A 27,679-nucleotide genomic window follows, 5' to 3' on the forward strand; every position below is an offset into this window, starting at 1 on the left:
GAGAGAGGCTATGCCGTCAGTACAGAATGTTTGTCTGCTATAAGCCATAAGGTCCATCTGGGTACTGGTGGCTGGTACTGTGTATGGGCCTTGTTCCCATAACATTCGGCTGGACAATACAATACACTTCACTCCAGTGTCAATTTCTACCTTCAGTCTTGTGTCACTGCAAATGATGTTGAGGGTGATGAAGATCTCACCCTTTTCTGTTACAGTGTCAACACTCTTTCAATAAAGTGTTGTTGCTGGTTCTGTAGTTTTGTTGCTTTAGCTGAGCTCCAGTCCATTCACCTTTCTGACGCTCCTACCCCTGGAGGACCGACCAGCTACCATGTTGCTGATGGCAGAGGAACGCTGCTGTGGTTTCAATCTGCAGCACTTAGCAAAGTTATTCCACTTTCCGCATTGGATGCATTATTACCATGTGCAAAACAAGTTGCTCTGTTCTGAGGGTCATGATCACTGCAGTTCGGAACGCGATTCTCCGATGCGGAACAAAACGGGCGCGCGCGCTTGGCGCCCAGCCGCACGGAGGATGAGCCCCAACAAGCGGTCAATTCTCCGGTGGGCCAGCGATCCCCCGGGCCAGGTGGGCCAAAGTCCCACCGGCGTGACCGGATGACACGCCGGCGCCGTTCTAATATGTTCTAAAAATGCGTCATCCAGTCATGCTGGCTGACGCTGCAGGAGGAGGTGGTTGACGGCGGTGGGGGTGGTGACCCCGGGAGGGGGAGCGGCACAGCCTTCGTTGCGGGCAGTTGGTGAGGCCCCCCAGGGGGGGTAGTGTTGGTTGACGGCGTTGGGGGTGGGGACCCCGGAAGGGGGAGCGGCACATCCGTGGTTGCGGGCGGTGCAGGGGAGGCTCCCCGGGGGTTGTGGGGGGTGGGAGTGGTGTTTCCACACATACGCTGCCCCCCCGGTGGTTGGCGAAGGAGCGGTGGGGGAGACAAAGGATGCAGGCGCCCACGGCCCGCCATGGCAGTGCGGATCCAACAGCCCAGATGCCATGATGGCGGACACGTGGATGTCCACCCAACCCGTTCGCTGTCACGGCTCAGGCGTCCCGGCCATCCTCACGTGTGCCAGAACCCCCACGTCCCCCCCAGCTGGCGGCACCCACCAGCGCGTAGGTCCAGGGCGGCACACAGAGCAGTCCCCCGTGAGGGTAGTGTCACTAGACGGTGGCCCTGGCAGGGAGGACGGCCGACAGGTCACAGGGCACCGCGGAGGTGTGGCGCGTGCTGGCAAGCGGTTCCGGCCATGTAGCCCATGGCACCTGGTTGTGGAGGGGGGTATGCCAATGATGAAACCCTGGCTACATCTACCCACTGCAATTCATACAATGTTTAGCCATCTTCCAGCTTTGTTGGCCGCCATGGCGGGGGCCGCTGCCCTGCAAGAGGCCCAGTGGGAGCTGGAGCAGGGGCGTGACAGGGAGGTGGCAGAGCCTGCTGTAGAGGAGTGGGCCGCAGTCAGGCACGTGCAAGTCGCCCAGGCCACAGGGCCACACGTCCGAGAGGCGCAAGAGGAGCACCTCAATGTGGGGGAGCCACAGCACGAGGTTACCGAGGAGGAGGAGAGGAGGGTGAGCCACGGCCACAAAGGGGTCCAATGAGGCCTCGTGTTTACCGGCGCCGCATGTCCTTCGAGGACTTCCCGAACAGAGCATGCAGGAGGAGACTCCGGATGAGCCGGGAGACTGTCGCCCACATCTGCCACCTTATGGAACACCTGTCACCACATGGGACCGGGGGTGGACATGCACGTGGGACATGGGGGTGGCTGTCAAGGTGACGGTCGCTCTCAACCTCTTCGCGACGGGGTCGTCCAGTCGCCAAGTGGGGACATGTCTGGCATCTCGCACAGGTGCATGCGGGCTGTCACTGACACCCTGTACGACATCGCGGACCGATACAGTTCCTGTGGACCGCGCCCACCAGGATGCCCGCGCAGCGGGGTTTGCCGCTGTTGCTCGGATACCCATGGTCCATGGTCGATGGAGTGCGCAGACAGCAGAGTTCTCCACCTCCCCCACCACCACATCACCTGCATGCATATCAGCCCTCCATGACACTTTCAACTGTGGCACAACGGGATGGGGGGCACACGGTGTAAGCGGGTCTGGTACAAGGCATGGGGGATGATGACAGCCCGCCGTGCGATGGGCACCGAGTTGCACATCGTTCAGCACATGGCCACATCATGACTCTCCACCTGGGTGGACCCTGCATGCGGCCAAGACACTGCGTCTCATGGCCCTGTCGTATGGCTGGGGGCGGGTTGGCGTGGGAGAACCGTGGGGGGGGGTGGTGCGCGGGGCCGCACGTCACATTCCATCGCAGCACCCCGCATTCACACTGGCACTCAGTTCCCGCCCCACCCCCGCAGGCATCGGACAGAGCACAGAGGCAATGTACATAGGTGTGAAGGGTGTTTAATAATGGACGTCCTGTACATGTGCCAAGCCTGGATGGGCCTGGCTGCACCTTGGGTGATTGGTATGGCGTGGTGCCACCATGCTCTGCCCGCTGCCCATCAGATGCACCAGGGACAGTGAGGCACGATCAATTTGACTGGAGACAAAGTTGAATCCAAACTGAGGCTTTATTAGTATCAGATGTGTGGCCTCCTACAGCAGCTGGCGAAATGGCTGCGAGCTGGAGGACACGCATCTTTATACCCCGCCTCCTGGGCGGAGCTAGCATGCAGGGGCCACAGGTGAACCTGTAGTGCAACCTCTAATATCAAAACACAGTGGTTTACCACAGACAGTAGCGGGGGAGTCTGAGGTGGCGCGGAGTTCCGGGACCTCCCCTGCAGGGAGACCCGGAATGGGCTGTATCACCTCCACCTCCCTCGGGGTGCCCGGTGGCCCCTGGCGCTCTCCATGGGACGGGGGTGCGAGCGGATCCAGCACCCGGGGCAACCCCGTCACCTGGCACTGCCAGTCCTGGAGGCCCGTGCTGGTATCGACCAGGGTCTGAACATTTTCAGCCATGGAGCTCAGGGAGTTGGCCATCCCTGTCTGGCTCTATACAACGCCGGCCAGCACCAGGGCAATGGCGCTGATGCTCTCAGCGATGGCTTGCTGAGACCGGGCCAGGTTGTTGAGCGCCTCTGCGATGTTCAGCTGGCTCTGGCTCATGGCTGCCTGTGAGAGGGCAGCCCTGTCCTGGGCCGTGGAGGCCTCATGCACAGATAGCCCCAGGCCTTGCAAACTCAGACCCATGCCCGACACCGTTGTCACCATTGCCTCCACCGCGGATGCCACCCGTGCGGTGTTGGCCTGTGTGGCACTCATGACTGGCACCAATTCCTGCTCCTGGACGTGGATGCACTCCTCCACCTGCGTCTGCAGGTGCTGGAAACCGGCCGTCACCCCCTTTGATCGTCCCTGGGTCCCTGACTGCATTGGGTCTATGGGTGGGTGAGGGAATTCCAGGAACTCGGGACCCGCCTGGGAGGCAGCTGTTTGCTGGGGCCGGGCTGCCCTCCAACCGCCCGGCCCCTCAGCTGCTCTTACCTCCACCTGCTGTACCGGAGCGGCTGTGTTGTGCGCAGAAGATAGTGTCCCAGAATCGTCATCACTAAAATGGCCAACCGAGGTGAGAGTCTCTGCGGTAGCGGAGGGTGTGGGAGACAGCTGTGATGCAACCTTGGTGTCTTCATCGGACCTGTGGTCGGGGGTCCCCTGGGGTGCGGTGTCCTATCTGTCCATCCCCTCCATGTTGGTGTCATGTTGTGTTCTTCCATGTGTGATGATTGATTACTGCACCTTTAATATAATGATCCCTTTAAGACCGGGTTTAGAACCCTGGGGGACTCCGCCTCCGGCTCCACCCCCCCGGGAGCCATATATAAGGTAATGTTCAGTGGGCAGTATGCAGTGAGCACACATCTCGGTAGCTGTCTGGTTCTCTGCTCATTTAGGCCTTTGTATTATCAACCATCTCTCTCGAGTTGTAATTGAGGGTATCTCAATTTAATTAGCAGACTACTTCAAGATGGACAGCGGTCTAAAGCCGGAGAAACTCAATTTGCACGCTCGGTCGCCGGAGGCCGCTGAAAATTTTAAATACTGGCTCCGGTGTTTTGAGGCCTATCTGAATTCCTCAGACACTCCAGTCGACGGACCTCGTAAGCTGAGCTTACTACATGCCCGGGTGGGCCACAGACTCTCCTCCGCGATCGAAAGGCCACCACGTACGAGGCGGCAGTCGAAATACTGCAGAAGCGCTTCGTTAAGCCAATAAACGAGGTACACGCCTGGCATTTGCTCTCGACCTGCCGGCAGCGCTCCGGGGAAACGCTGGACGAGTACGTGGAGAGACTCACCGCGCTCGCTCGGAACTGCGGCCGCAAGGAGGTGACGGCAGAAGTCCATATGAACTTGCACATCAGAGATGCTTTCGTGTCCGGTATACGATTCACATACATCAGGCAGCGACTCCTTGAAGACAGAGCAAAAGACCTCCAGGGCACGGTAACACTCGCCTCCTCTCTGGAAGTGGCCCACCATAGTCTCCGCACGTACTCCGCAGACATTGCGAGCCCTTCTCGATCCCCTCCAGATTCGGCCATGCTACAGGCCTGCGCCGCGCGGCGACCCGCTCACACCGGGGGCACACCGTGCTATTTCTGTGAGCAAGGCTAGCACCCTCATCAGCGTTGCCCAGCCCGCTCCGCTATCTGCAACGACTGCGGAAAGAAGGGGCATTTCGCAAAGGTCTGCCGAGCTGGGCCCAAGGTCCAGAAACAAAAGTCTCATCGGGCCCAAAAATCGAGCTCCCAGGCCCACAGGCCCTGCAACGCGGCTGCGCGGCCGGATGCGCCCCCTTCTGACGCGTCATCGGCCTCGTGCAAGTCAAGGGGGCGGCCATCTTGGTGGCGGCCATCTTAAAAATCTGACACGTGCAAACGACGGTGGTGGCCATTTTGTGACTCCGGGCAGCCATTTTGTGAGTCCGACTCAACTGAGGACTCTGACTACCCGCAACTGGGAGCGATCACTCTCGATCAATCACGGCCAAAGCACCTACGGAACTCCATGATGCAGGTCCAAATCAACGGGGGCGACACCACCTGCCTTTTTGACTCCGGGAGCATGGAGAGCTTTATTCACCCAGAAACGGTAAGGCGCTGCTTCTTGCGCACCTATCCCGCCTCCCAAACTATTGCCCTTGCGTCCGGGTCCCACTCGATCCAAATCACGGGGTATTGTGTCGCGAACCTCGCGATCCAGGGCGCTGAATATGCCCGTTTCAAACTTTATATCCTCCCTCACCTCTGCGCCCCCCTGCTGCTTGGTCTGGTCTTTCAGTGTAGCCACCGAAGCCTGACACTGAAGTTCGGCAGACCCCTGCCTCCACTCACGATATGCAGCCTGGCAACACTCAAAGTTGCAGCAACCCCCTCTTCGCGAACCTCACCCCCGACTGTAAGCCCGTCATCACCAGGAGTCGCCCTGGCTGCTACCCTCAACCAGGCAGGCCAGTAGCCATTTTCTCCCCAACTCTCACCGCCTCGGAAATTCGGCATTCTGCAGTCGAGAAGGAGGCACAAGCCATTGTGGAGGCCGTGCGACACTGGAGGCACTACCTAGCCGGTAGGAGCTTCGCCCTCGTCACCGACCAACGGACGGTAGCCTTCATGGTTGATAACGCACAATGGGGCAAAATAAAAAATGATAAAATTTTGAGGTGGAGGATCGAGCACTCCACCTTTGCGTACGATATTACATATCATCTGGGGAGGCTCAATGAGTCCCCAGATGCCCTGTCCCGCGGCACGTGCGCCAATGCGCAGAAAGACCATCTGCGGGCCATCCACGATGATCTCTGTCACCCGGGGGTCACCCGGCTTGCTCATTTTATCAAGTCCCGCAATCTACCTTACTCCACCGAGGAGGTCAAGGCCATGACCAAGGCTTGCCAAATCTGCGCGGAGTGCAAACCGCACTTCTACTGACCAGACAAGGCTCGCCTGATGACAACTTCTGGGCCCTTTGAGCGACTAAGCGTGGACTTCCAAGGGCCGCTCCCGTCCACCAACCGCAACATCTATTTCCTCACTGTCATCGACGAATTTCCCGCTTCCCATTCGCTGTCCCCTGCCCTGATATGACCTCGGCCACCGTAATCAAGGCACTGCACAGCATCTTCACCCTGTTCGGTTTCCCCGCCTATATCCACAACGACCGGGGTACATCGTTTATGAGCGATGAGCTGCGTCAGTATCTGCTCAACAAGGGCATTGCCTCGAGCAGAACGAGCAGCTATAACCCGCGGGGAAACGGGCAGGTGGAGAGGGAGAACGCAACAGTTCGGAAGGCTGTCCTTCTAGCCCTACAGTCAAGAGGTCTCCCAACCACCCGCTGGCAGGAGGTCCTACCCGATGCCCTACACTCCATTAGGTCACTCCTCTGCACAGCCACGAACGAGACCCCTCACAACCGCTTGTTTGTCTTCCCCAGGAAGATCACCTCTGGGGTCTCGCTTCCACATTGCCTGCCAACTCCGGGACCAGTTCTACTCCGGAGGCACGCGAGGAGCCATAAGACATGTGAGGGGTCTCGTTCATGGCTGGGCGGGGGCGGTGTAACCCTGATGGGCCCGGTCGACCTGCGTCGGCTGGCCGGCCAGGTGCTGGGCGCGGGCGGGGTCTGCCAGGTGCGCCCGGTTGATCTGCGTCGGCTGACCGGCCAGGTGCTGGGCGCGGGCGGGGTCTGCCAGGTGGGTCGGGTCGGTCACCACGTGGCCCTGCAAGATATAATACACAATGATGGTTTGGCAGGTGGACAGGGGTGTGTGTTGCGGTAAGGGGTGAGGGGAGAGGGCTGAGGGGAAAGTGCTGAGGGGAAAGTGCTGAGGGGAAAGGGCTGAGGGGAACGGGGCCAGGCAGGGGGGAGATCTCACTTGGTGGCACGCCCCCGATCTCGGCATGGGCAATCTCCCGGGTCCTCCGGTGCACCAGCTATGCCCAGTGCCCTCTGCTCGTGCACGGTGAGGGGCCACAAGTCAGTTTCGCACCATCCGGTTTGGGCCCGCTCTTGTTGGTTATGGGCGCTCTTCTCCTGGGGGGGGGGCACACAAATAACAGCATTGTTAGACGGTCCAGTGCATACAGCCGGCAGTTAGGTCTATGTTGGCATGGGCGCACGGACAACGTGGCTTGCATGGGTGGCTGCAGCCATGTGGGTCATGGCTGTGGCTGTACTGTCCTCCGGGGGAGGGGGTGGGTGGCACGTGTGGGTGGTAGAGGGGTTGGTGCCATGGGCACATTGCTGGGTACTCACCCTGGCTGCTCTGAATAGGTCGTTCACCTTTTTGCGACACTGCTCGCCAGTCCTGGGTGTCACCGCGATGGCACTGACGGCCACGCCCAAGTCACTCCACAGACGCCGGGCCAAGCTGGTTGGGACCCTCTGGCCGGGTCCGGGGTACAGGCTCCTCTCCTCGAGGTTGTCCAGGAGCATCTCCAGGTCGTGGTCCGTGAACTGGGGCGCTGCTCGGCGGGGTGCCACCTTGCTCTGTCGCCGGTCTGTGCGCTCGCGTCGCCTTATGTGCGCCGCGGCGCCACGTCGATTGTTTCCCGCGTGCTTCCCGCCGCGCCCGTACTAGCCCCCATGTGGACCGGAGAATGGGGCCCCGAAACGACCATTGACACCGGCGTGCAACACTCCCGTTTTGACACCAGCGTCAACACTTAGCCGATGTATGGGAGAATCCCGCCCAAATGTTCTTGAACTTTGTTAGAATTATTTTAGGGTGCTCTTTTCCATTTGGAAAACAAATGACTTGAATTTCTTGATGGCCTCGGGGCCTGCTATGTTGAACAAGGTGTAGGCCTGTACCTTTTTTGACTTGTCAGTTGATTCAGCACGGCAGTAAACGTGCCTCTCCTTCTTGAACTCTTCCCAGCTGTCTGCAATTTTTTCATCAAAGACGAGCGGGTGGAGGTGGTGAAGTCCTTGTGCCACACTGCCACCTCCTGACACCATGGGCGGGTTTCTCCGGTCGCCGACGCCAAAATCGCGTTCGGCGATCGGCCGGAGAATCCCCGTTCACGACCAAATTGGGGCGGCGCCGCTTTTGCGATGATCCGCCCCTCCAAAGCGGCATACTCGGAGAGTACGTCATGCGCCACACCGACGGCCTCAGGACATTGCCTGAGCCCCCCCCCCCGATGCTCTGCCCCCGACCGGCCGAGTTCCCCAAGGCGTGGGTCTCTCATGGTCGCACCCGTTGGGAACTCGGCTTGGCGGCTGCGGACTCAGTCCAGCGCCGCCACAGTCGGGGGAGGGCTGAGTCGCGGCCAGAGGGGACTTTATCATGGGCTGGGGGCACTATTGGGGGGTGGTCCAGGGCTCGCGAGCCAGCCAAAGGGCTGGCACTATTTCGCAAGCTGGGTCCGCGAGCGGCCGGCACCATCTTGCACAGCGCAGCCGCTGCAGGCCGTGCACATGCACGGCCATGGACCCGGCAATTCTCTGGGCCATATGGGTCGTTGGGGCCGGTTTCTCTATGCTGCCGGCTTGCCCCCAGCTACACGGAGGATCAGTGGCCGTTTTGCGCCAAATTGCCAGGTGTAAAACGCCACCGATCCCAAGCCGGCGTGAGGATACAGCCTCACAATCGGAGAATCCAGCCCCATGTAAATATGTTGGGTTCCCGAAACACTGATAACAAACAGTAGTTTATTTCCGAGTTAAGCAGCTACCTCATGCTTGTGCACTGCCCGTGCTCCGGGGAAGAATGCCCACGCTCCCAACAGGTGACCCTTTTTGTAGCTGAGTCATCACATTGTTAAGTGACCACTCGGTGTACACATTTTATTAACCATTCTTCCAACCAAACACAGAGCAGTGGTTAGCATGAGGATTCACGCAGAAACATCGCACAGTCTGCTCTGTTGTCATGCGACTTTACATCACTGATGATGTAGACTGACGATTTAGATATTTTATATCAAGCATGTACAGCACAGAACTGAGATTTAAAAAGAAAAGCATCTGACTTGATACCACAGTCAAAATGTCACATGATCTGCCGACTTAAAAATAGATTTTATTTAATTTTGAGGGTGTGTTGGAAAGATGCAACTGATGCATCTGCCATTGCTTTTCCTTGTTTTCTTGGTATGGGTCTGAACCCGATATTGTCTTTCGAATGTACACGTTCTTTTTTGATATCTTTCGAGCGACAGCAGTAAGTCGCAAAACTGGGAGAAAGGAAGAGTTCCTGCTTGCTTATAGCACAATCACAGTACTGTAAAACACTGCACAGGCGTGTGACACTTCTTTCCCAAAATGTACCTTTATAATTGCTGTAAATAAAGTATATCAGATGACTGTTTCAAATCAACATTGCATAAGAAGCAAAGCAAATCAGTTTCTTCCAAGACTGCATGGTATTCACTGCATTCATTCTCACAGTTAATGTTTACAATGTTCATTACATGTCGAACATCTAACCTGAGGGATAAACAATGAGTGACTCTTCGAGTATAGTCATTATTATTTTGCAGGCACGTAGGGAGATTCTGCAACAAAAAAAAATGAATGAACTCGGTAATCAGATATTCTGTTCTGGTCATGGCAGCTGAGAGATGCCTGTTGGCGAGATCTTTGTGCTTCAAGAAAAGTGCCATGAAATGATTTATTCCTGTTTATGATCTGGCCTCCGCCCAATAGTGTAAAACGGGTGATCACTATCATCATAGAATTTACAGTGTAGAAGGAGGCCATCTGGCCCATTGCGTCTACACTGGCCCTTGGAAGAGCACCCTACTTAAGCCTACATCTCCACCCCATCCCCGTAACCCAGTAACCCCGCCTAACCTTTGGATACTGTGGTAAACCACTGTATTGTATTGTACTGTTGTATTGTTCCATGCCTGGGCTTGTCCCTGCTGGCTCCGAACCACTGTAGTATATAATATGTGTATTGTGGTAAACTGCCACTGTATTATATGTAATGTGGTAAACCACTGCCTGCTGGCTCCCCCTCCCCTTGGGCTCGGTATAAAGGTGGCTAGTCTCCGCCGCTGCCTCAGTTCGGGATCCGAGGCCAGGAGGCTTTCTGTTTAGTTTATTAAAGCCTCAGTTACGTTCACCACTCGTCGTGTGTTCATTGATGGCATATCAGATACTAAGGGGTAATTTAGCATGGCCAATCCACCTACCCTGCACATCTTTGGACTGTGGGAGGAAACCGGAGCACCCAAAGGAAACCCATGCAGACACAGGGAGAAAGTGCACCCACACAGTCACCCGAGGCCGGAATTAAACCCGGGTCCCTGGAGCTGTGAGGCGGCAGTGTTAACCACTGTACCACCGTGCTGCCCATATTTGGCGGCACGTTTTACATCTCTCCATATTTGTCTTTAAAATGCTTCTCCTATTATTTTGAGCAACAGTTATTAATAAAGGTTCTTTGAACTTAAGTCGGTATTCCAAAATCAACTTAAGGGGAGAGATGTAATTGAGTGGTTAACACTTCGGCCTGTGTGCTACACACAGACACAGCCTCCTGAAACATAAATGGTTTTCCATTCAGGCTTAGAATTTAATGACATAATCTGTCACTAACAACAAACAATAATTGCTATTTTGAAAATAAATTAGGTGACAGTAGCAGCTTATAGCAGCGCTACTATATTCCTTTATACCAGATTCTCATGGAAATCCAACTATAATGCATAATGCAAGTTATTAAATGTAAGTAATGCTCAGTTCCAGCGAGTAGTGCCAAGGTCAGTGATGAAAGCCAAGTGTTGCCATCATGAGTCCATTTACACTGTAGTAGATACAAGATGACACTTTTAAACTGTCTGACTACTGCCAAATTGAAAGAAAGAGTTTTTATGGTTAGGGGGTAGGAGACGGAGGGTATGGGATAAAGCACTGTGATGGAATGTGACGATATACGCCCCAGGCATATATATTAATGACCTGGATCGGGCAACGGAGAGATGTATATACAAGTCTGTAGTTTGGAAGGTAGGAGGCAGAGCAATCTGTGTAGATGGAAGCAAGAAATTGGAAATGGAGACTAAGTGAGTGGGAAAAGTTGTAGCAGATAGAGTTTGATGGAGGAGAGGTGAGACTCATAAACTTTGTCTTCAAGGAAAACTGATAAGTTTTTTGTAAAATGCCAGGACACTAAATTCAAAGGTATTCTGATTTCCACATACACAAATCACTAAAGTCTTGTGCACAGGCATCGAAAATAATCAAAAAGTTGTCATAGAATGTAGTCCATAAATCCGCAGTTCAGGAATGCATGGGGCAATAAAGCTTTCTTCAGTTGTACAGAGCCTTGGTTGAATACCATCTGGACAATTGTGTCCAATTTTGAGCTGCGTGTGGGATACATCTGTCATAATATATTAATGATATTAGTGGCACAGCGGTTAGCACCGCTGTCTCACAGCGTCAGTGACCCGGGTTCAATTCCGGCCTTGGGCGACTGTGCAGTGTTTGCACATTCTCCTCATGTCTGTGCGGGATACCACCGGGTGCTCCGGTTTCCTCACTGTCCAAAGATGTGCAGGGAGCGGGAATAGGGCAGGGGAGTGGGCCTAAGTCGGATGCTCTTTCAGATGGTTGGTGCAAAATCGATGGGCTGAATGGCCTCTTTCTGCAGGGATTCTAGTGACCTAGTGTGGCATCAAAATTTAACTCAATGTGATTCGGGGAGAAAGCTTTCATCGCCTGGAGTCATACCTAACACAAAGGAAGGTGGTTGTGGTTATTGGAGGCCAACCATCTCAGTCCTGGGACATTGCTGCAGGACTTTCTCAGCATTGTGTCCCAGGCCCAACTATCCTCCACCCTAAGGTCAAAAGTGATGATGCTTGCTGCTGATCGCAAAGTGTAAAATTCACAATTCCTTAGACAATGGAGCAGCTCCTGTCTGCAAGCAGCATGATCTGGGCATCATTTTGGCTTTAGCTTAAAAATAGCAAGTAAAATCCACATCATAAAAGTGCCAGGCAAGAACCATCATCAACCACATCTCCAACCTTCTCTTTATCTGTGAAGAACAGTCATACGGACTCGAAATGTTAACTCTATTTTTCTCTCCACAGTTGATGCCAGACCTGATGAGTTTTTCCAGCACTTTCTATTCCAACCATTTGCCCTTGACATTCAATACCATCACAGAATCCCCCACTATCACCATCCTGGGGTTCACCATTGAACAGAAAATTAATCTAACCAGCCATGTGAATACTGTGGTTGCAAGGCTGGATGCTGGGAATTCTGTAGCGAGTAACTCACCCCTTGTCTCCTCAAAGTCCATCCACCACATACAAGGCACAAATCAGGAATTTGATGGAACACTCTCGATTTCCCTGGATGAGTGCAGCTCCAACAATATTCAAGAAGCTCCATCCAGGGCAAATAGCTTGCTTGACTGATGCCAATCCTCCACCTTAAGCATTCAATCCCTCCACCATAAGTACAGCAGTGTGTTCCATATACAAGGTGCACTGCAGGAACGCACCAATGTCCCTTCGGCAGCTTTGACAAGAATCATTCAGAGTTGAAACATTAGCTCGGTTCTCTCTCCACTGATGCTGGCAGACCTGCTGAGATTGTCCAGCATTTTCTGCATTCGTATCAGATTCCAGCATCCGCAGTAATTTGCTTTTTCCTTCAACAGCATCTTCCAAACTGTGACCTCTGCTAGAAGGGCAAGGGCAGCAAGTGTGCAGGAGGAGCACCACCTGCAAGCCCCCAGTCACACACCATCCTTGACTTGGAAATAAATCATTGTTCCTTCACTGTTACTGGATCAAAACCTTGGAACTCCCAGTGTTCCTTTTACTGTCATTGAAAAATCTGCTAAAAAAAGAACCTTTGTTGAGGACACCAGCAAAGCGGACATTTTAGGAGAGAAAATAGAATTGCCGAGTAGTGTTGGGTGACAAGCGTTCAAATCCTGCAGAAAATTCAGGAGGCATTTTGAGAACGAGTTTGCATCATATTTTTATTATTGTTAATTGTAAACTGGATCTACACCAAAATTGAGTGGTACAGTGATGATATGAGGGGCAGAGAGAGGGATGGATGAGGACAGGGTGTGGTCAGGAGGGTATGTTCAGCTGCTGGTATTCCCATGTTGTCCTTCCCAGGGATAAAGGTCACAGGGCTCTGAAGGTTAACATTTGAGAGTTGTTGACATGCTTAGATTCTCACTCCTGGGCCTCACCGTTGCAAGGCAGTCAGAGTGTGCTGTTTATTTTCAGTACAAGTTGAGACCACTTCATCATTGACTACTTCTTATTCTGAGGCTGAAGTTTAATTTAAAATTGAATTTACAGGCATTCATGCCTAATGCACTGGGGAAATCCTGTAAGTAGTAATGAATATTATTAGCCCTGAGGCATCATGGTTTTTTTTCTTTGACAGACAGAAATAGACAAAGTTGGCAGGCACAATGATAAAATGTTGGCACAGGAAATGTAGTTTATTTAAATGAAACGTATGATGCAGTTGCCAGGTACAATTAGCATAGCTGAAAGAGCTATCTGGGACCTGTCTTTGACATTGCTGGCATTGTTCACTGGCACTGATGCCTGGCACCAATGGCACAGCGACTCCAATGACAGTACAGTTGGTGCATTTGGCATTATTTGCAATGATCATATCTTTGGCTCAGTTGAGAGAAATGGCTGATAATTGGCAGCTGTTTGCATTGGCTGGGTTGACGTGGCGGGCACCATGGAGCAAGGAAATGCCGCTGAGGACAAAAAGAAGTTGGACTTGAAGCTCAAGGCAGCTTCTTACAAATCCTGCTGCTGTAATTATAAACAGTAATTTAAAAGAGGATAATTGAACAGCTAATTACTTGTCCTGCAGGTTCCACGGTGATTTATTGCTGTTGGAAATGGTTGTCACAGAAACACAGGGCCGGATTTTCACAGAGCCAGGGAGACTCTGCACACCTCTAAAAATGGCAGCTGAGATCTAATTCCAGGATTCCTGGCAGTGTCGCATTTTTAACAGTGCCTTTTAAGGGTGCTGGCTGGTTCGGATGGGGAGCCCGCATCCTGCATTCCCCACCTAGTTGGCTCTATTGCAGGGACAGGCATGCCCTAGTCTTCCATGATTTCCATGGAATTGGGACAACTTTTCGATGAGTCATGGTTCACGAAATATCATGAACCATGGTCTGCATGAGGGAACCTTTTGAAAGGTACATTCAAAAGGCTATCCTCATTCCCATATGCCAAGGTATGCCTCCCCCAACCAACCCCTATGGCCCCTCGTGCCTCATTATGCATTCTTGTCTGAGAGTCCAGACATCCATCAGAGTAAAACAGCTGAGTTCCAGGGAAAACATTTTGGATTGACAGCTCAGGCTCCTTGATCTTTCTGTCAATTTCACAATGCTTATTTACACAAGATAATGAAATTTTCAATGCTTGCAGTTTTAATACTGATATCTTACAGAGTCTGGACGATTGGCACTTTTATTGGGCTGTAGTAAAAAGGAGAGTATTTAACTAAGTAGAAAGTGACCTTCAAATGACTTTTTAAATGCTTTGTTAACACATCATACTGTCATTATAGGGTTCATTGGTTCCGTACAGTATATAGTGGGTGAATGAACATGGAAGTGCCATAGTTTGGCATGGGGACCATGAGGGGCCAGAGAGGGTGGGGACATACTTTGGCATGGGAGGCATGTGGGCCCCTATGGGTTGTTTGGGGTCATAGCTTTGCATGGAGGTTATGAGGTGGCATGGATAGGGCATAAGTATTTTGTGGAGGGGGAGGGCTGGAGGGCCTTTCTGTTTTTATTTTATTTTAACTGTGACAAGGTCCCACAGGACTGAGGCAGGCTGTTTAAACAACTCGGATCCACTCCTGGTACCCTTTGTGGCTGCCTCCGGACAGTTTTCTCGGTCAGTTGGCCTGACTACAGTCTGCATCCATCCACTCAGAAAGTCATACTAAGTGTCTGCAGGCATTTTCACCTGAGGCAGCTGAGAATTTTCCCAATGCTCACTATCTGCCTTGTGGATGCAAATACAGCCCATAATCCCAGCATGGTGGACATTCTAATTTTTCTACTATGGTGCATGCTGCATGTACATGCCCATCCGACAGAATCAAAGACCCTCCTTGAAAGTTGTAATGGCTATTGCAGGAAATGGGCTCTGTATGGTCAATAAATGATCAAAGCAGAACAAACTTTAGGCAATAATTGGCAGTCTCAGAACTGGGGTGAAAATGGAAGTATTACTTTAGTGCAGCAGCGATTAGAATTGCAACACATTCTTGGACCAGTGCAAAAATAACTTTATTCTGAATCTAACCTCACCAGGAATTACATCATCCTGATCTAAGGTGCCAAAAGCAGTGGGGGGGGGGGGGGGGGGGGGAAGGTTTTAATGATTGTCCCTTAGTTTAAAGTATAATTATCTCCTCTTGGTGTGATAGTGGATCCATTATTATTCCTTTACTTAGCCCAAACAGACCTTGCCTGAGCAGACACTATCAACAAACTAACCTTCTCCTTAATTCTTCTTCCATCTACTTTGGTAACTTTAGACCTGGGAGCAGGGCAGTGAGGAAATTTGTAATTTCTTTCAAATGCCTGTAATTGTTCTTTTAAGAATGTTTGTAAAGGGACTTTTAAGAGTCTACATCAATTGTAATTTATTTGGTTAATTTACTTGTGACTTGGTGACCCTTGACCTGAAAGCAGTACCAATTGGAAGGGATTTAACATATAAGTGCAAAGTGGCTAGTCGGCACAAAGGAGAGCTGTAGAAAAAAAGGGGAGCTACAAGCAGAGGAGGTGGAGGTTGACAGCACAGATGCAGATACAAAGAGAACACAGACAGAGGCAAAAAGAGGAACACAGAAAATTCTTGTAAGGATAAGAAGAAAGACACTCGTGAGAAGAGATCAGATTGTCTGTTTAGCAATAAAAGGAGACCTGAACTCTTGGAAGCAATGTGGCAGCTGGCTAAAACCTGGAAAGCTGTTTGGACCGCTCTAAGGTGTTAAAGAGCTGGTTGTTTTCCAAGAGGTGGCCAAACTGCGAATGGAGTGTTATTAGTTGGCCGGTTGAAAAGGAACTCTGGAAAATTGCCCCATCAGGATAGTCGTGGTCTGAGAGAGGGAGAAGGTTCATAGAGGTGTACCTTAGCTGATGACCATCAAAAGCTGTTCTCGGACAGGTTTCCTAACCTGCACTGTGTCAATAAAGAATACCTTTTTATGGCATTGTTTGGCTACTTACTGCCACATTTGTGTGGAAGTGATGCGGGTGCTTGTGGTTGGGTAAGACTATTGAAAGTGAAACCTACATATTTATTTGAAATATCATCCACCTGTTAATCTGTGATTTGTGTTGTTTCTGGTTTGTGTTAAAGTAAAAGTTACAAGAATTTAATTCTTGTTAGTAATTTCGTCATTTGGAGATATTGGGTAAATTTGGTTATTTCGGGTTACGGTTTCCCCATCCGTCGGTACTTTACCACTACCCTTAGATACAGCTCTCTATTTCCCTCCCCTTGTCTTACTAATTTGAACCGCAAACTATGATTTTCACACCATATTCACTCCCTTTCGTGCCATTTCTCGGGGAAGAATCACACTCTGTCAGCCTCCCACATGTCTCTCACATCTATGTTTGCTCATTAGACACAGAAAATGCTCAGCTAAACAACAAATCTGCTGGCACCTGGAAGGAGAAAAGACAGCCTACCTTTTTGGGGCAAGCTTTTTTTTTTGACAGGATTCTGCCCAAAACATTAAAGCCCCATTTTTAACCTCTTTGGCCTGGGATGTCAGACATGATTAAGTCGGATGCTTATCTTGCACCCCTGCCTCATTTCATTCTAAAATGGGAACGCAGTGCGAAATAGTCATGCAAAAGAACCCATTCCTGCTGGCCAGCTTAGGCTAAAGTAAGGGCTCAACTTGTCTTTCCTTTTCACAGATGGTGATCCAATTGCCCACAGTTGAGTCCAGCCATCTGAATAGGAATAGCATTGAATATTTTTAAGAAGTGTGATTGCGTGTGGGATATTAGATCTTATGTTGGCTGGACGCAAAAGAAATATTAACAAGGAAACAAGGAAAAAATAGAAGTGTGCTTGTTGTAAAAATAGCATCTCTTAAAAAACTGGTGCTGCAATTAAGTAGCTGCCTGCTGTTTGCCAATCACTCTCTCACACTTCCGTGGAACAATTCTTACGGTTTTTTGAGTGAGTATGTTAGTGGTTTAGGAGTATGCAATTTCAATCAATTATAAAGGTAGTTGATTAATCAATTGAGCAAATGCAGCACACCTCCTTGCCTACGGCCTAAGTTCAGCGTCGCTCTCATCTCCCCCTTCAATCCAGTTCAAGCTGCTGTCTTGAAATGTCCATAAAACTAGCACTTTTATTTATCTTCTCCTCATTCATGCCTTCACAACCGTTGTTCCAATACAGTGCTATTGGCCTCCCACATTCTACGTTCTGGGAAGTTGATGTCATCCAAACTCAATGTCAAAGTCTTGACTTGCACCAAGCCCCATTTCCCTATCATCCCTGGCCTCACTGACCAACTTTGGCTCCCAATCACACAACATCTTAACTTTAATGTTCTCATCCCTGTTTTCAAAGCCCTCCTTGGCTTCGCCCTTTGGGCAGCACGGTAGCACAGTGGTTAGCACTGTGGCTTCACAGCGCCAGGGTCCCAGGTTAGATTCCCCGCTGTGTCACTGTCTGTGCGGAGTCTGCACTTTCTACCCGTGTCTGCGTGGGTTTCCTCCGGGTGTGGAGTTTCCTCCCACAGTCCAAAGACGTGCAGGTTAGGTTGATTGGACATGCTAAATTGTCCTTAGTGTCCAAAAGGGTTAGGAGGGGTTATTGGGTTACGGAGATAGGGTGGAAGTGAGGGCTTAAGTGGGTCGGTGCAGACTCGATGGGCCGAATGGCCTCTGGGGTGATATACATCACTGTAAGTACACAAAGGGTTAATGTACATACACTACACCTAGCTAGACACTAGAGGGAGCACCAGAGACATGACACACAGACAGTCAACCGATAGATCAGTAAGATAGGACACGACCAATGGGCATTCAAGATACACACAGAGGTGACACTACCACAGGAGGGTTTTACACCAACCCATACATAAGGGCACATCACACATGCTCAGTCTCTTTCCAGTGGAGACACTCAGTGAGTACAGACACAGGGTTGATTGAACATTACACCCACCACGTGGATTGTAGCATACTGGTTCGTCAGGGTTAACAGTAGCGTCGAATCCAAGTAGGAGAATTGTTAATAGTTTAATAAACGTGTTAAAGCTATCTCCAAGTCTGAACCTTCCTTTGTCAGAGTGCACATCAAGGAAGCAGCTTATGCTATGTCAAGAGCATAACAAAACAGTCTCCTTCTGCACTGTTTGTTCTATGTTCTATCCCTGAAATCTCCACAAACCCCAAAAGTCTCTGCGATATCTGCGCTCCTCTAATTCTGGCCTTTTGAGCATCCCTGATTTTAATCGCTCCATCATTGTTGGACGCATCTTCAGTTGCCTCGGCCCGAAGTTCTGGAATATCCTCTGTCCCTCTCTCCACCTCACATTCCTGATCTAAAAACTCTTTAAAACCTATTTCTGTGAGGTCACATGGCTTTTTTTGTGACTCGGTATGATATTTTGTCACATGTGAAGCTCTTTGAAATGATTTATCATGTTGAAGATGCTATGTAAATATTAGATGTTGATATATCAGTTTTTCTCACAAGTTGATTTCTTTCTGATACTGTTATTATATGCTTATGGAGAAATAATTTTCAGTCAATTATTAGCTATGTCCAGTGAGTATTACATCGATAGTCTTCCTTCCTCAGTATGTTGGTGACAATTGACTGGCAGCTTTAGTTACAACACTGCTGACAGTTAGTCCTAATTGGTTTTCGAGCAGTTGAGTAGAAGGGGACATTCAAGGGCGCCAAGAATCTTAGTTCAGCTTCAGACTGGGGTGAGGGAGGAGCGGTGAAAATTTGTCTCACTTCTGACAATGGCTGTGAAAGGAAATATCAGATTTGACAGTCATGTGTAAATTTGAGCGCAGGATGGAGCCCATTAAGACATTTAAGGAAATTATTACATATAGCTGCAGATTTAAATATATCAAAGGTATATCCACACATCAGAAATATGCAAGAGGCAAGAGGTTAGGTGTCATTCCATCAAAGACATGTGTCTGATGGAACCCATGAGATGCGAAAGCTGGGCTGAGAAGGATCCCATGGCAACACCATGTATTTGGACATGCATTGTATCATTAAAACTGAACTCAAGTGCACAAGCTCCCATGTTCATTACATCAGTGAATACTAATTCACGCAATTATGGTGGATCTAGATCACCATGATATCGTACTGGAGCGTAAATATCTATGGCTTCTTAAGTGGAACATTGATGAATAGGCTAGCAATGTCAAAGTAGCAAATAGAAACAGCATTACTATCAATATGCAAGTCCTTTATGATCTTTCCAAATGTGAAGACATCCTTCACAATTAATTTAAGATTGGCAGGCAGGCTCGCAGTGTAGCACACGTGTGTACTAGAAGTTACATACATTAATGCACAAGATCCTATTCTTTGCAGACAGAAAGAACATGTACACACATTGTGCCTGTTTCAGCTAAACAAAAGACAACACTGCCATTCGCTGATTTATTCCTCAGAATAATACCTTGACCAATCAAGGTTGAGCTACCTGGTTTGAATTTCAAGCAACGCTTGGCAGTTATCCATCAGGCATCATCAACTGGTGCATTCTCCATGGCAATGCCTCTGCCAATCAGAGCCCACTTGCCAACCAATGAGCATTCTCTTATCATGCAGATTGTTGTTCTCCTTTTATACTGGTATTCTTGCGAAGTGTTCCAATGAGTGCAAGATGAAAAGCTTTGACATGTCCCTTTTTTTTCCAGTAGTGCTCAAGTTCTACTACCAAATGACTAAATGTCTGTCTTTGTGTTTCATTTCTGTAGGCCGGGCCAGTCTGTATGACAAGGCTTCACTGCGAATTGACCAGCTTCGCTCAGAGGACCAGGGATGGTACGAATGCAAAGTGCTTATGTTGGACCAGCAATATGACACATTTCATAATGGCAGCTGGGTGTATGTCACAGTAAATGGTGAGTGAAACGATCAAGTACACATCAGAATGCACTACAAGTGACTTTAACTGTGATAGAGAACTCCATTGTAGCTTTAATCAGATGAATCACCGAAAGTCATAGCTAACAATGATGAATTTAACAATGAATGAAGGTCACATTTGTGTCAAGTGGAATGTACCTTCATTTACACTTGATGCAATTAACCTTAGATGCAATGAAAGCTGTATTTGGATTGGGCGAGAGCAATCAATAATTGTCTGTCATCAAAGATAAGTTTTTTTTAAATGACAATGGTCTGTGTAGCAGTGCGTTTGGTCTAAGAAGCAATATTGCTGATGACCACAGATTTTCTGGCTCAGAATTTCAAAGTTATCAGTTGTAGATAATTTGTCAACGCGACTGCAGTAAATCACACGACAACTTCTCTTGTACGAATGAAATCACAGCAGTCTATGAAAAACCAGGAAAAAAAAACTCCCTCCATTTCCATGATCCAGCTGGCTGTTGTGATACTCTTAACACATAACATGTACCGAAAATACTTGGTAAATTCCGGAGTCATACACCCAGGGCACGATTCTCCGAAATGGAGACAAAGTCCTGACGCCGGAGTGAAAACTGGAGTGTTTCACTCCGGCGTTGGAGCCCGCTCCCAGCCCCCTATTCTCCTGCCCCTGGGGGGCTAGGAGCGGTGCCGCGTATTTTACACGCGCTGGGCCTTGGCGCCGCGTAAAAAGCGCGGCGCGTCAATGACACGGCCGACGTCGCGTAAATGACATCACCCGCGCATGCGCGGTTGCCGTCCTCCCCGAGGCCGCCCAGCAAGAAGATGGCGGATGGATCTTCCGGGGCGGCGGAGGAAAGGAGGTCCTCCTTTAGAGAGGCCGGCCCGCCGATCGGTGGGCACCGATCGCGGGCCAGACCCCATCGGAGGGCCCCCCCCGGTGCAGGAACCCCCCTCACCCCCCCCACAGGCTTCCCCCCCCCAACGTTCCGGCGCAGTTCCCGCCGGCAGCGACCAGGTGTGGACGGCGCCGGCAGGAGCCTGTCGTTATGGGGCGGCCGCTCGGCCCATCCCGGCCGGAGAATCACCGCTCGCCCTTTACAAACGGCGAGCGGCGATTCTCCGAGCGGCCAGGCGTGATTCCCGCAGCGCTGGTTTGGGGGGGGGGGGTGGGAGAATCGCGTGCGGGTGTCGGGGCGGTGTGGTGGGACTCGTGCGGCGACCCGGCGATTCTCCCGCCCGGCGTGGGGGGAGAATTCCCCCCCCCCCGGAGTCAGGAATTCAGCAGAGTTGAGCTCACATCTATATACTCTCTCGTGTCTGTTGGTATTCTGTTGTGTTGCTCAGCAGCAACTTGAACCAGTTTGGTTTTTAGTTCAGTTTGAAAACAGCAGCAGGAGATTTAAACAAAACAATCATTTCCCGAGACTAATCTTTTTGCTGGTGTTCTCAAACAGGCTCCAGTATAACACATAGCACCATCTGTTGAATGAGTTAGACTGAAATACTACAGTTGCCCGGAACAATACTGAAGACGCTGAGTATATTCTGTGATGGTTTGAGTCTTGGATCAAATTGACATTTTTGCTTCCAACTGAGAAACGTGTTTTAATGTACTGAGTAACAGCACTGGCTTTTCCTTTGCGTGTGTTTAAAGATGATGTTAAAATGTTTGGCAATTGGCCGTGCACAAGCACACTCATTTATGATGAGATAGAACACCAGAGAAAATAGTTGTTGAAAATCTCAGGCGCACCTGTTCTGTTAGTCAAACTCTTTCAGAGTCTGGACGAGTGTGACCACGGACAGAAGCCACCATGTGTGCCAATGAGAACTTTGGTTTTCCTTTACTGCCATTGATAGATGAAGATCTGGAGAAAGACCCCCTTGAAGCCAGTGACAATGTAATGTAGCCTCTTCTCTGTCTTTAAGCTTATTCTTTTCTAATCTTTTCTGCACTATAAATGAGTAACCTGGGGCTGGTTTAGCACAGTGGGCTAAATAGCTGGCTTGTAATGCAGAACACGGCAGCAGCGCGGGTTCAATTCCCGTACTGGCTTCCCCGAACAGGCGCCGCAATGTGGCGACTAGGGGCTTTTCACAGTAACTTCATTGAAGCCTACTTGTGACAATAAGCGGTTATTATTATTATTATTATTAAATGAGTACTCTTGTGCGCTTTCAATAGCTGAACATCATAAACTCTTCCCTGATTCCTTGTGGCATCTCATAGTCACTAGTGTTGGAAGAAGCATGAAGTTGGCAGACCCTCATCTTTTGCATTGCAGTTGTCGATAATGCCAGTGCAGGTAATGTAAAGTCATCATAGTCCCAGATGACCATCAGCTGCTTTCCCCTTGACTGGTGGTGATTTAACCTGAGGATCACCACACCTCATGTTGAGAAGAAGGGACCTTCATGAATAACCTCAGCCAGTACGGGAATTGAACCAACACTACTGGCCTCCCTCTGCATCATGAACCAGCTGTCTAGCCAACTGAGCTAATCCAAGACGCCACGAATTACACAAAAGCAATGGAACTCCTCAAAGAACACTACGCGCAGAAGGCGAACACGCTCTTCGCCAGGCATGTGCTTGCCACCCGCTCGCAACTACCTGGTGAGTCCATCGAAGACTTCTGGCGGGCCCTAATTCCACTCGTCCGGGACTGTGACTGTGAGGCCGTTACGGCCACTGAACACGCTAATCTCCTCATGCGCGATGCCTTCGTGACGGGGATTGCGTCGGACCGCATCCGAGAACGATTGCTGGAAGGGGCCACGCTTGAACTGGTGGAGACGAAAACCTTGGCGCACTCAATGACACTCGCATCCCGTAACATACAATCGTACCTCTCCCGCTGCGCTGACCACCCTTCTACTCCTTCCTACACCTCCTGGACCCCGCCATCGACCTCCTCAGCCGGGGCCCTGCCTTCACAATACGCCTGCGCCGCACACCGATCCGCGCACCCCGGGGGTCCCCGTTGCTACTTCTCCGGTCAGCAGAAGCACCCCCGCCAACACTGTCCGGCCCGCACTGCCGTTTGAAAAGCCTGCAGTAAAAAGGGCCACTTTGCGGCTGTGTGCCAGGCCCGCGCAGTCGCTGCGATCACGCCCGCTATCGCCCCCTTCCCCACGCCAAATGATGCACAATGGGAGCCGCCATCTTCTCCTCCCGGGTCCATGTGCGACCAATGGACGCCGCCGTCTTGTTCCCCTTCGGCCACGTGCGCCCCATGGGCGCCGCCATCTTGTCCCGACCCAGCAATGTGCGCACCATTGGTGCCGCCATGTTGTCCCCCACAGGGTCTCCGGACATCCCGACATCGGAACCGCACACGCTCACCACCCGAAGCATCCGATGGCTACCCGCAGCTCGCTTCGATGACGCTGGACCAATCTCGCCCACACAACCTGGCCACCGCGTCGACGACGGTTAAAATCAACGGCTACGGGACCTCGTGCCTGCCAATCAAAGGATCTCCCTAGCCTCCAGATCCCACTCCGTCCCGATCCGAGGTTTTTGTACAGTCACCTTCACGGTCCAGGGTGTAGAATTTAGTAACTTCCGCCTCTATGTCCTTCCTAATCTCTGCGCTGCACTCCTATTGGGCCTGGACTTCCAGTGCAACCTCCAGAGCCTCACCCTTAAATTCGGCGGCCCCTTAACCCCCCTTACCGTTTGCGGCCTCGCGACCCTCAAGGTTGATCCCCCCCTCCCTTTTTGCCAACCTAATTGTGGATTGCAAGCCCGTTGCCACTAGGAACAGATGGTACAGCACCCAGGACAAGACCTTCATCAGGTGCGAAGTCCAGCGGCTGCTTAAGGAGGGCATTATCGAGGCCAGCAACAGCCCCTGGAGAGCCCAAGTGGTAGTGGTTAAAACTGGGGAGAAACACATGATGGTTGTGGACTGCAGCCAGACCATCAATCAGTACACGCAGCTCGACGCGTACCCCCTCCCACGCATATCTGATATGGTCAATCAGATTGCGCAGTACCGAGTCTTCTCAACAATTGACCTGAAATCCGCCTACCACCAGCTCCCCATCTGGAAGTCAGACCGGCCATACACTGCCTTCGAGGCGGATGGTCGCCTCTACCACTTCCTTAGGGTGCCTTTCGGAGTCACAAATGGGGTCTCAGTCTTCCAAAGAGAGATGGACCGAATGGTCGATCAGTACGGTTTGCGGGCCACCTTTCCGTACTTAGATAATGTCACCATCTGCGGCCATGACCAGCAGGACCACGATGCCAGCCTCGATAAATTCCTCCACACTGCCACTCTTCTCAACCTGGCCTACAACAAAGAGAAGTGTGTGTTCAGCACGACCCGGTTAGCCATTCTCGGCTATATAGTCCAAAACGGACTTCTCGGGCCCGACCCCGAGCGCATGCACCCCCTCATGGAACTTCCCCTCCCCCACTGCCCCAAGGCCCTCAAACGCTGCCTGGAGTTCTTTTGCTACCACGCTCAGTGGGTCCCAAACTATGCGGACAAGGCCCGCCCACTCATTCAGTCCACCCAATTCCCCCTTGCGGCCGAGGCACAACATGCTTTCGCCCGCATCAGAGCAGACATCGCCAAGGCCGGGATGCGCGGTGTGGACGAGTCACTGCCTTTCCAAGTAAAAAGCGAAGCTTCAGACGTCGCCCTTGCCGCCACTCTAAACCAGGCAGGCAGACCCGTGACATTCTTTTCCCGCATCCTTCATGCCTCTGAAATTCGACACTCATCCGTCGAGAAGGAGGCCCAATCTATCGTTGAAGCTGTGCGGTATTGGAGGCATTACCTGGCCGGTAAGAGATTCACTCTGCTTGCGGACCAACGGTCGGTAGCCTTCATGTTCAATAACACACAGCGGGGCAAGATCAAAAATGATAAAATCTTGCAGTGGAGAATCGAGCTCTCCACCTATAATTACGAGATCTTGTATCGCCCCGGTAAACTCAACGAGCCCCCAGACGCCCTCTCCCGAGATACATGTGCCAGCGCACAAGTGGACCAACTCCGGGCCCTACACGACAGCCTTTGTCACCCGGGGGTCACTCGATTGTACCATCTGGTCAAAGCTCACAATCTGCCCTACTCCGTCGAAGAAGTAAGGACAGTCACCAGGGACTGCCAGGTCTGTGCGGAGTGCAAGCCGCACTTCTACTGGCCGGACCGTGCGCGCCTGGTGAAGGCCTCCCGCCCCTTTGAACGCCTCAGCGTGGATTTCAAAGGGCCCCTCCCCTCCACCGACCGTAACACGTACATTCTCAGTGTGGTCGATGAGTACTCCAGATTCCCCTTCGCCATCCCATGCCCCGATATGATGTCTGCCACCGTCATCAAGGCCCTCAGCACCATCTTCACTCTGTTCGGTTTCCCCGCCTACATCCACAGTGACAGGGGATCCCCATTCGTGAGCGATGAGCTGCGTCAGTTCCTGCTCAGCAAGGTTATAGCCTCCAGCAGGGCGACCAGCTACAACCCCCGGGGAAACGGGCAAGTAGAATGGGAGAATGGGACGGTTTGGAGGGCCGTCCAGCTGGCCGTACAGTCCAGGAACCTCCCAGCTTCTCACTGGCAGGAGGTCCTCCCTGATGCGCTGCACTCCATCCGTCACTATTGTGCACCGCCACTAATAACACACCCCACAAACGTGTTTTTACCTTCCCCAGGAAGTCCACATCCGGGGTGTCGCTCCTGACTTGGCTCCCTGCTCCAGAACCGGTCCTTCTCTGTCGGCATGTCCGACTCCACAAGACGGACCCCTTGGTGGACAGGGTTCACCTGCTCCACGCCAACCCTCAATATCCCTACGTTGAGTTCCCCGACGGCCGCCAAGATACTGTCTCACTCAGGGACCTGGCACCGCCAGGTTCCACCCCAGCATTCCCCCCCCCCCCCACCGATGCACCCCACCTACCTCCCACCGCGCGGCCAATATTGACCCCACCAGACCAACCCCCCCTCCCCTTTTCCGCACAAGAGGACGAAGAGGACTTCTCCATGCTCCCGGAGTTCCCCGATGACTGGCCAGCATCAGCACCGCCACCACCGCCATCGGTGCCACCTCCACCACCGCCAGCACCGACTTCGCCGCCACCGTTACACCGCTCCCAACGAAGCACCAAAGCACCGGACCGGCTGAACCTTTGACGGACTCCGGGCCGTCAACACAGACGCTTCTTTCCCTGCTACTGTACATAATTGCACTAATTGTATATAGTTTCACGTCACCCCTGCCGGACTCATTTTTAACAGGGGGTGACTGTGGTGAACCACTGTAATAGGAGATGTAAGGTAGGACCTGCACTACAGGTTTGCCGGTAGCTCCTGCCGGCTGGCTCCGCCCACGGAGAACTGTATAACTATGCATGACCTCCAGTGCCCTGCCATTTCGCCAGCTGCAGCAGGAGGCCACACATCTGACTGTAATAAAGCCACAGTTGTACCCAACTTTAGTCTTTGTGCAATTGATCGTGCATCAGTCTTATTATTCTTGCTGCTCATTGCAGGTACCTACTGCTGTGCATGTAAGCCCTGGCTGATAGCCAATGTTCTTGGTGTAAGCATTTGTCAAGTTTCACAGTTTACTGTTCTGACTTGATTGCAGAACTGACAAAATGACAGCAGTATCTACCCTGCCCATTGAAATTCAGAGTATCCAAAGAGCAAGAATATTTCCATTGTTTGAGATAAATCTATCAGAGTGAAATATTGGTTGGTGTTGAAAATGCTAATCATGTTATAAAATCTCATTTTACAAGTAGCAAGTAGTGATGCTTCATGTAAAAATTTAAATGGGAAGTTCCGAGCATGCAGAGAGCGTTCTTTCATTATACAATTTAGGAGCCTGACCTGAGAAGGGTTGATTTTTAATGACATTTTCCTTCACTGAGCAACCTTCTAGATCAATGAACAGAAAGGCTTTTTCAGAAGCAGCAATTTTACGAGCTGAGTTCAGGAGGGGGAAAGAAATCAGCTTGTCACAAGAAGCAATTGTGAATGGGGTTGCTAGGCATTACACTGTTTGATATTGTAGCAGAGAATGCTGTGCATTGAGACATACTGTGCCCGCATAAAGCACAGCAATTTATCTATAGAACGAATGTCTGGTTATAAGATTGCCTCAGACGATGTGTTCATTGAACTGATGGGATGCGGAGAAGGAAGGCCCCTCCTTTTTAGAGCATGTGAAAGTTGAGCCCATTCATACACTGTCTGCAAAATGGAAAGCTGCACTCTGATGATAAAAGAACGCATTCATGGATGAAAAATAGAGTCCATTATAAAGGATGTAATAGCTGACATTTAGAAATACATAATGTGATCAAGCAAAGTCGGCATGGCTTAACGGAGGCGAAATCATGCCGGACAAATCGCTTCAAATTCTTTGAGGTGGTAATGAGCAGAATAGATACAGGGGAACCATTGGATGTAATATACTTGGATTTCCAAAAGGTATTTGATAGGGAACTGCACAAAATGCTACTTAATAAGATGGTGTTGGGATTGTA

General features: G+C 51.0%; 1 protein-coding gene across 3 annotated transcripts in view; it reads left to right on the forward strand.

The window, feature by feature from the left end:
- The window catches only part of igsf9bb (immunoglobulin superfamily, member 9Bb), an 889,343-nt gene that overhangs the window by 403,501 nt on the left and 458,163 nt on the right, over positions 1 to 27,679 (forward strand). For all 3 annotated transcript variants that reach the window (XR_011937440.1, XM_072486656.1, XM_072486657.1), the window contains exon 3: positions 20,031 to 20,177. Coding sequence is in view for 2 of the 3 variants with exons in the window: in XM_072486656.1 (XP_072342757.1) it covers positions 20,031 to 20,177 (147 nt within the window). In the remaining variant the exon portion in view is untranslated. The remainder of the gene's footprint in view (positions 1 to 20,030; positions 20,178 to 27,679) is intronic.

This window comes from Scyliorhinus torazame, chromosome 21 (genome assembly GCF_047496885.1).
Source record: "Scyliorhinus torazame isolate Kashiwa2021f chromosome 21, sScyTor2.1, whole genome shotgun sequence".
Lineage (NCBI taxonomy): Eukaryota > Metazoa > Chordata > Chondrichthyes > Carcharhiniformes > Scyliorhinidae > Scyliorhinus > Scyliorhinus torazame.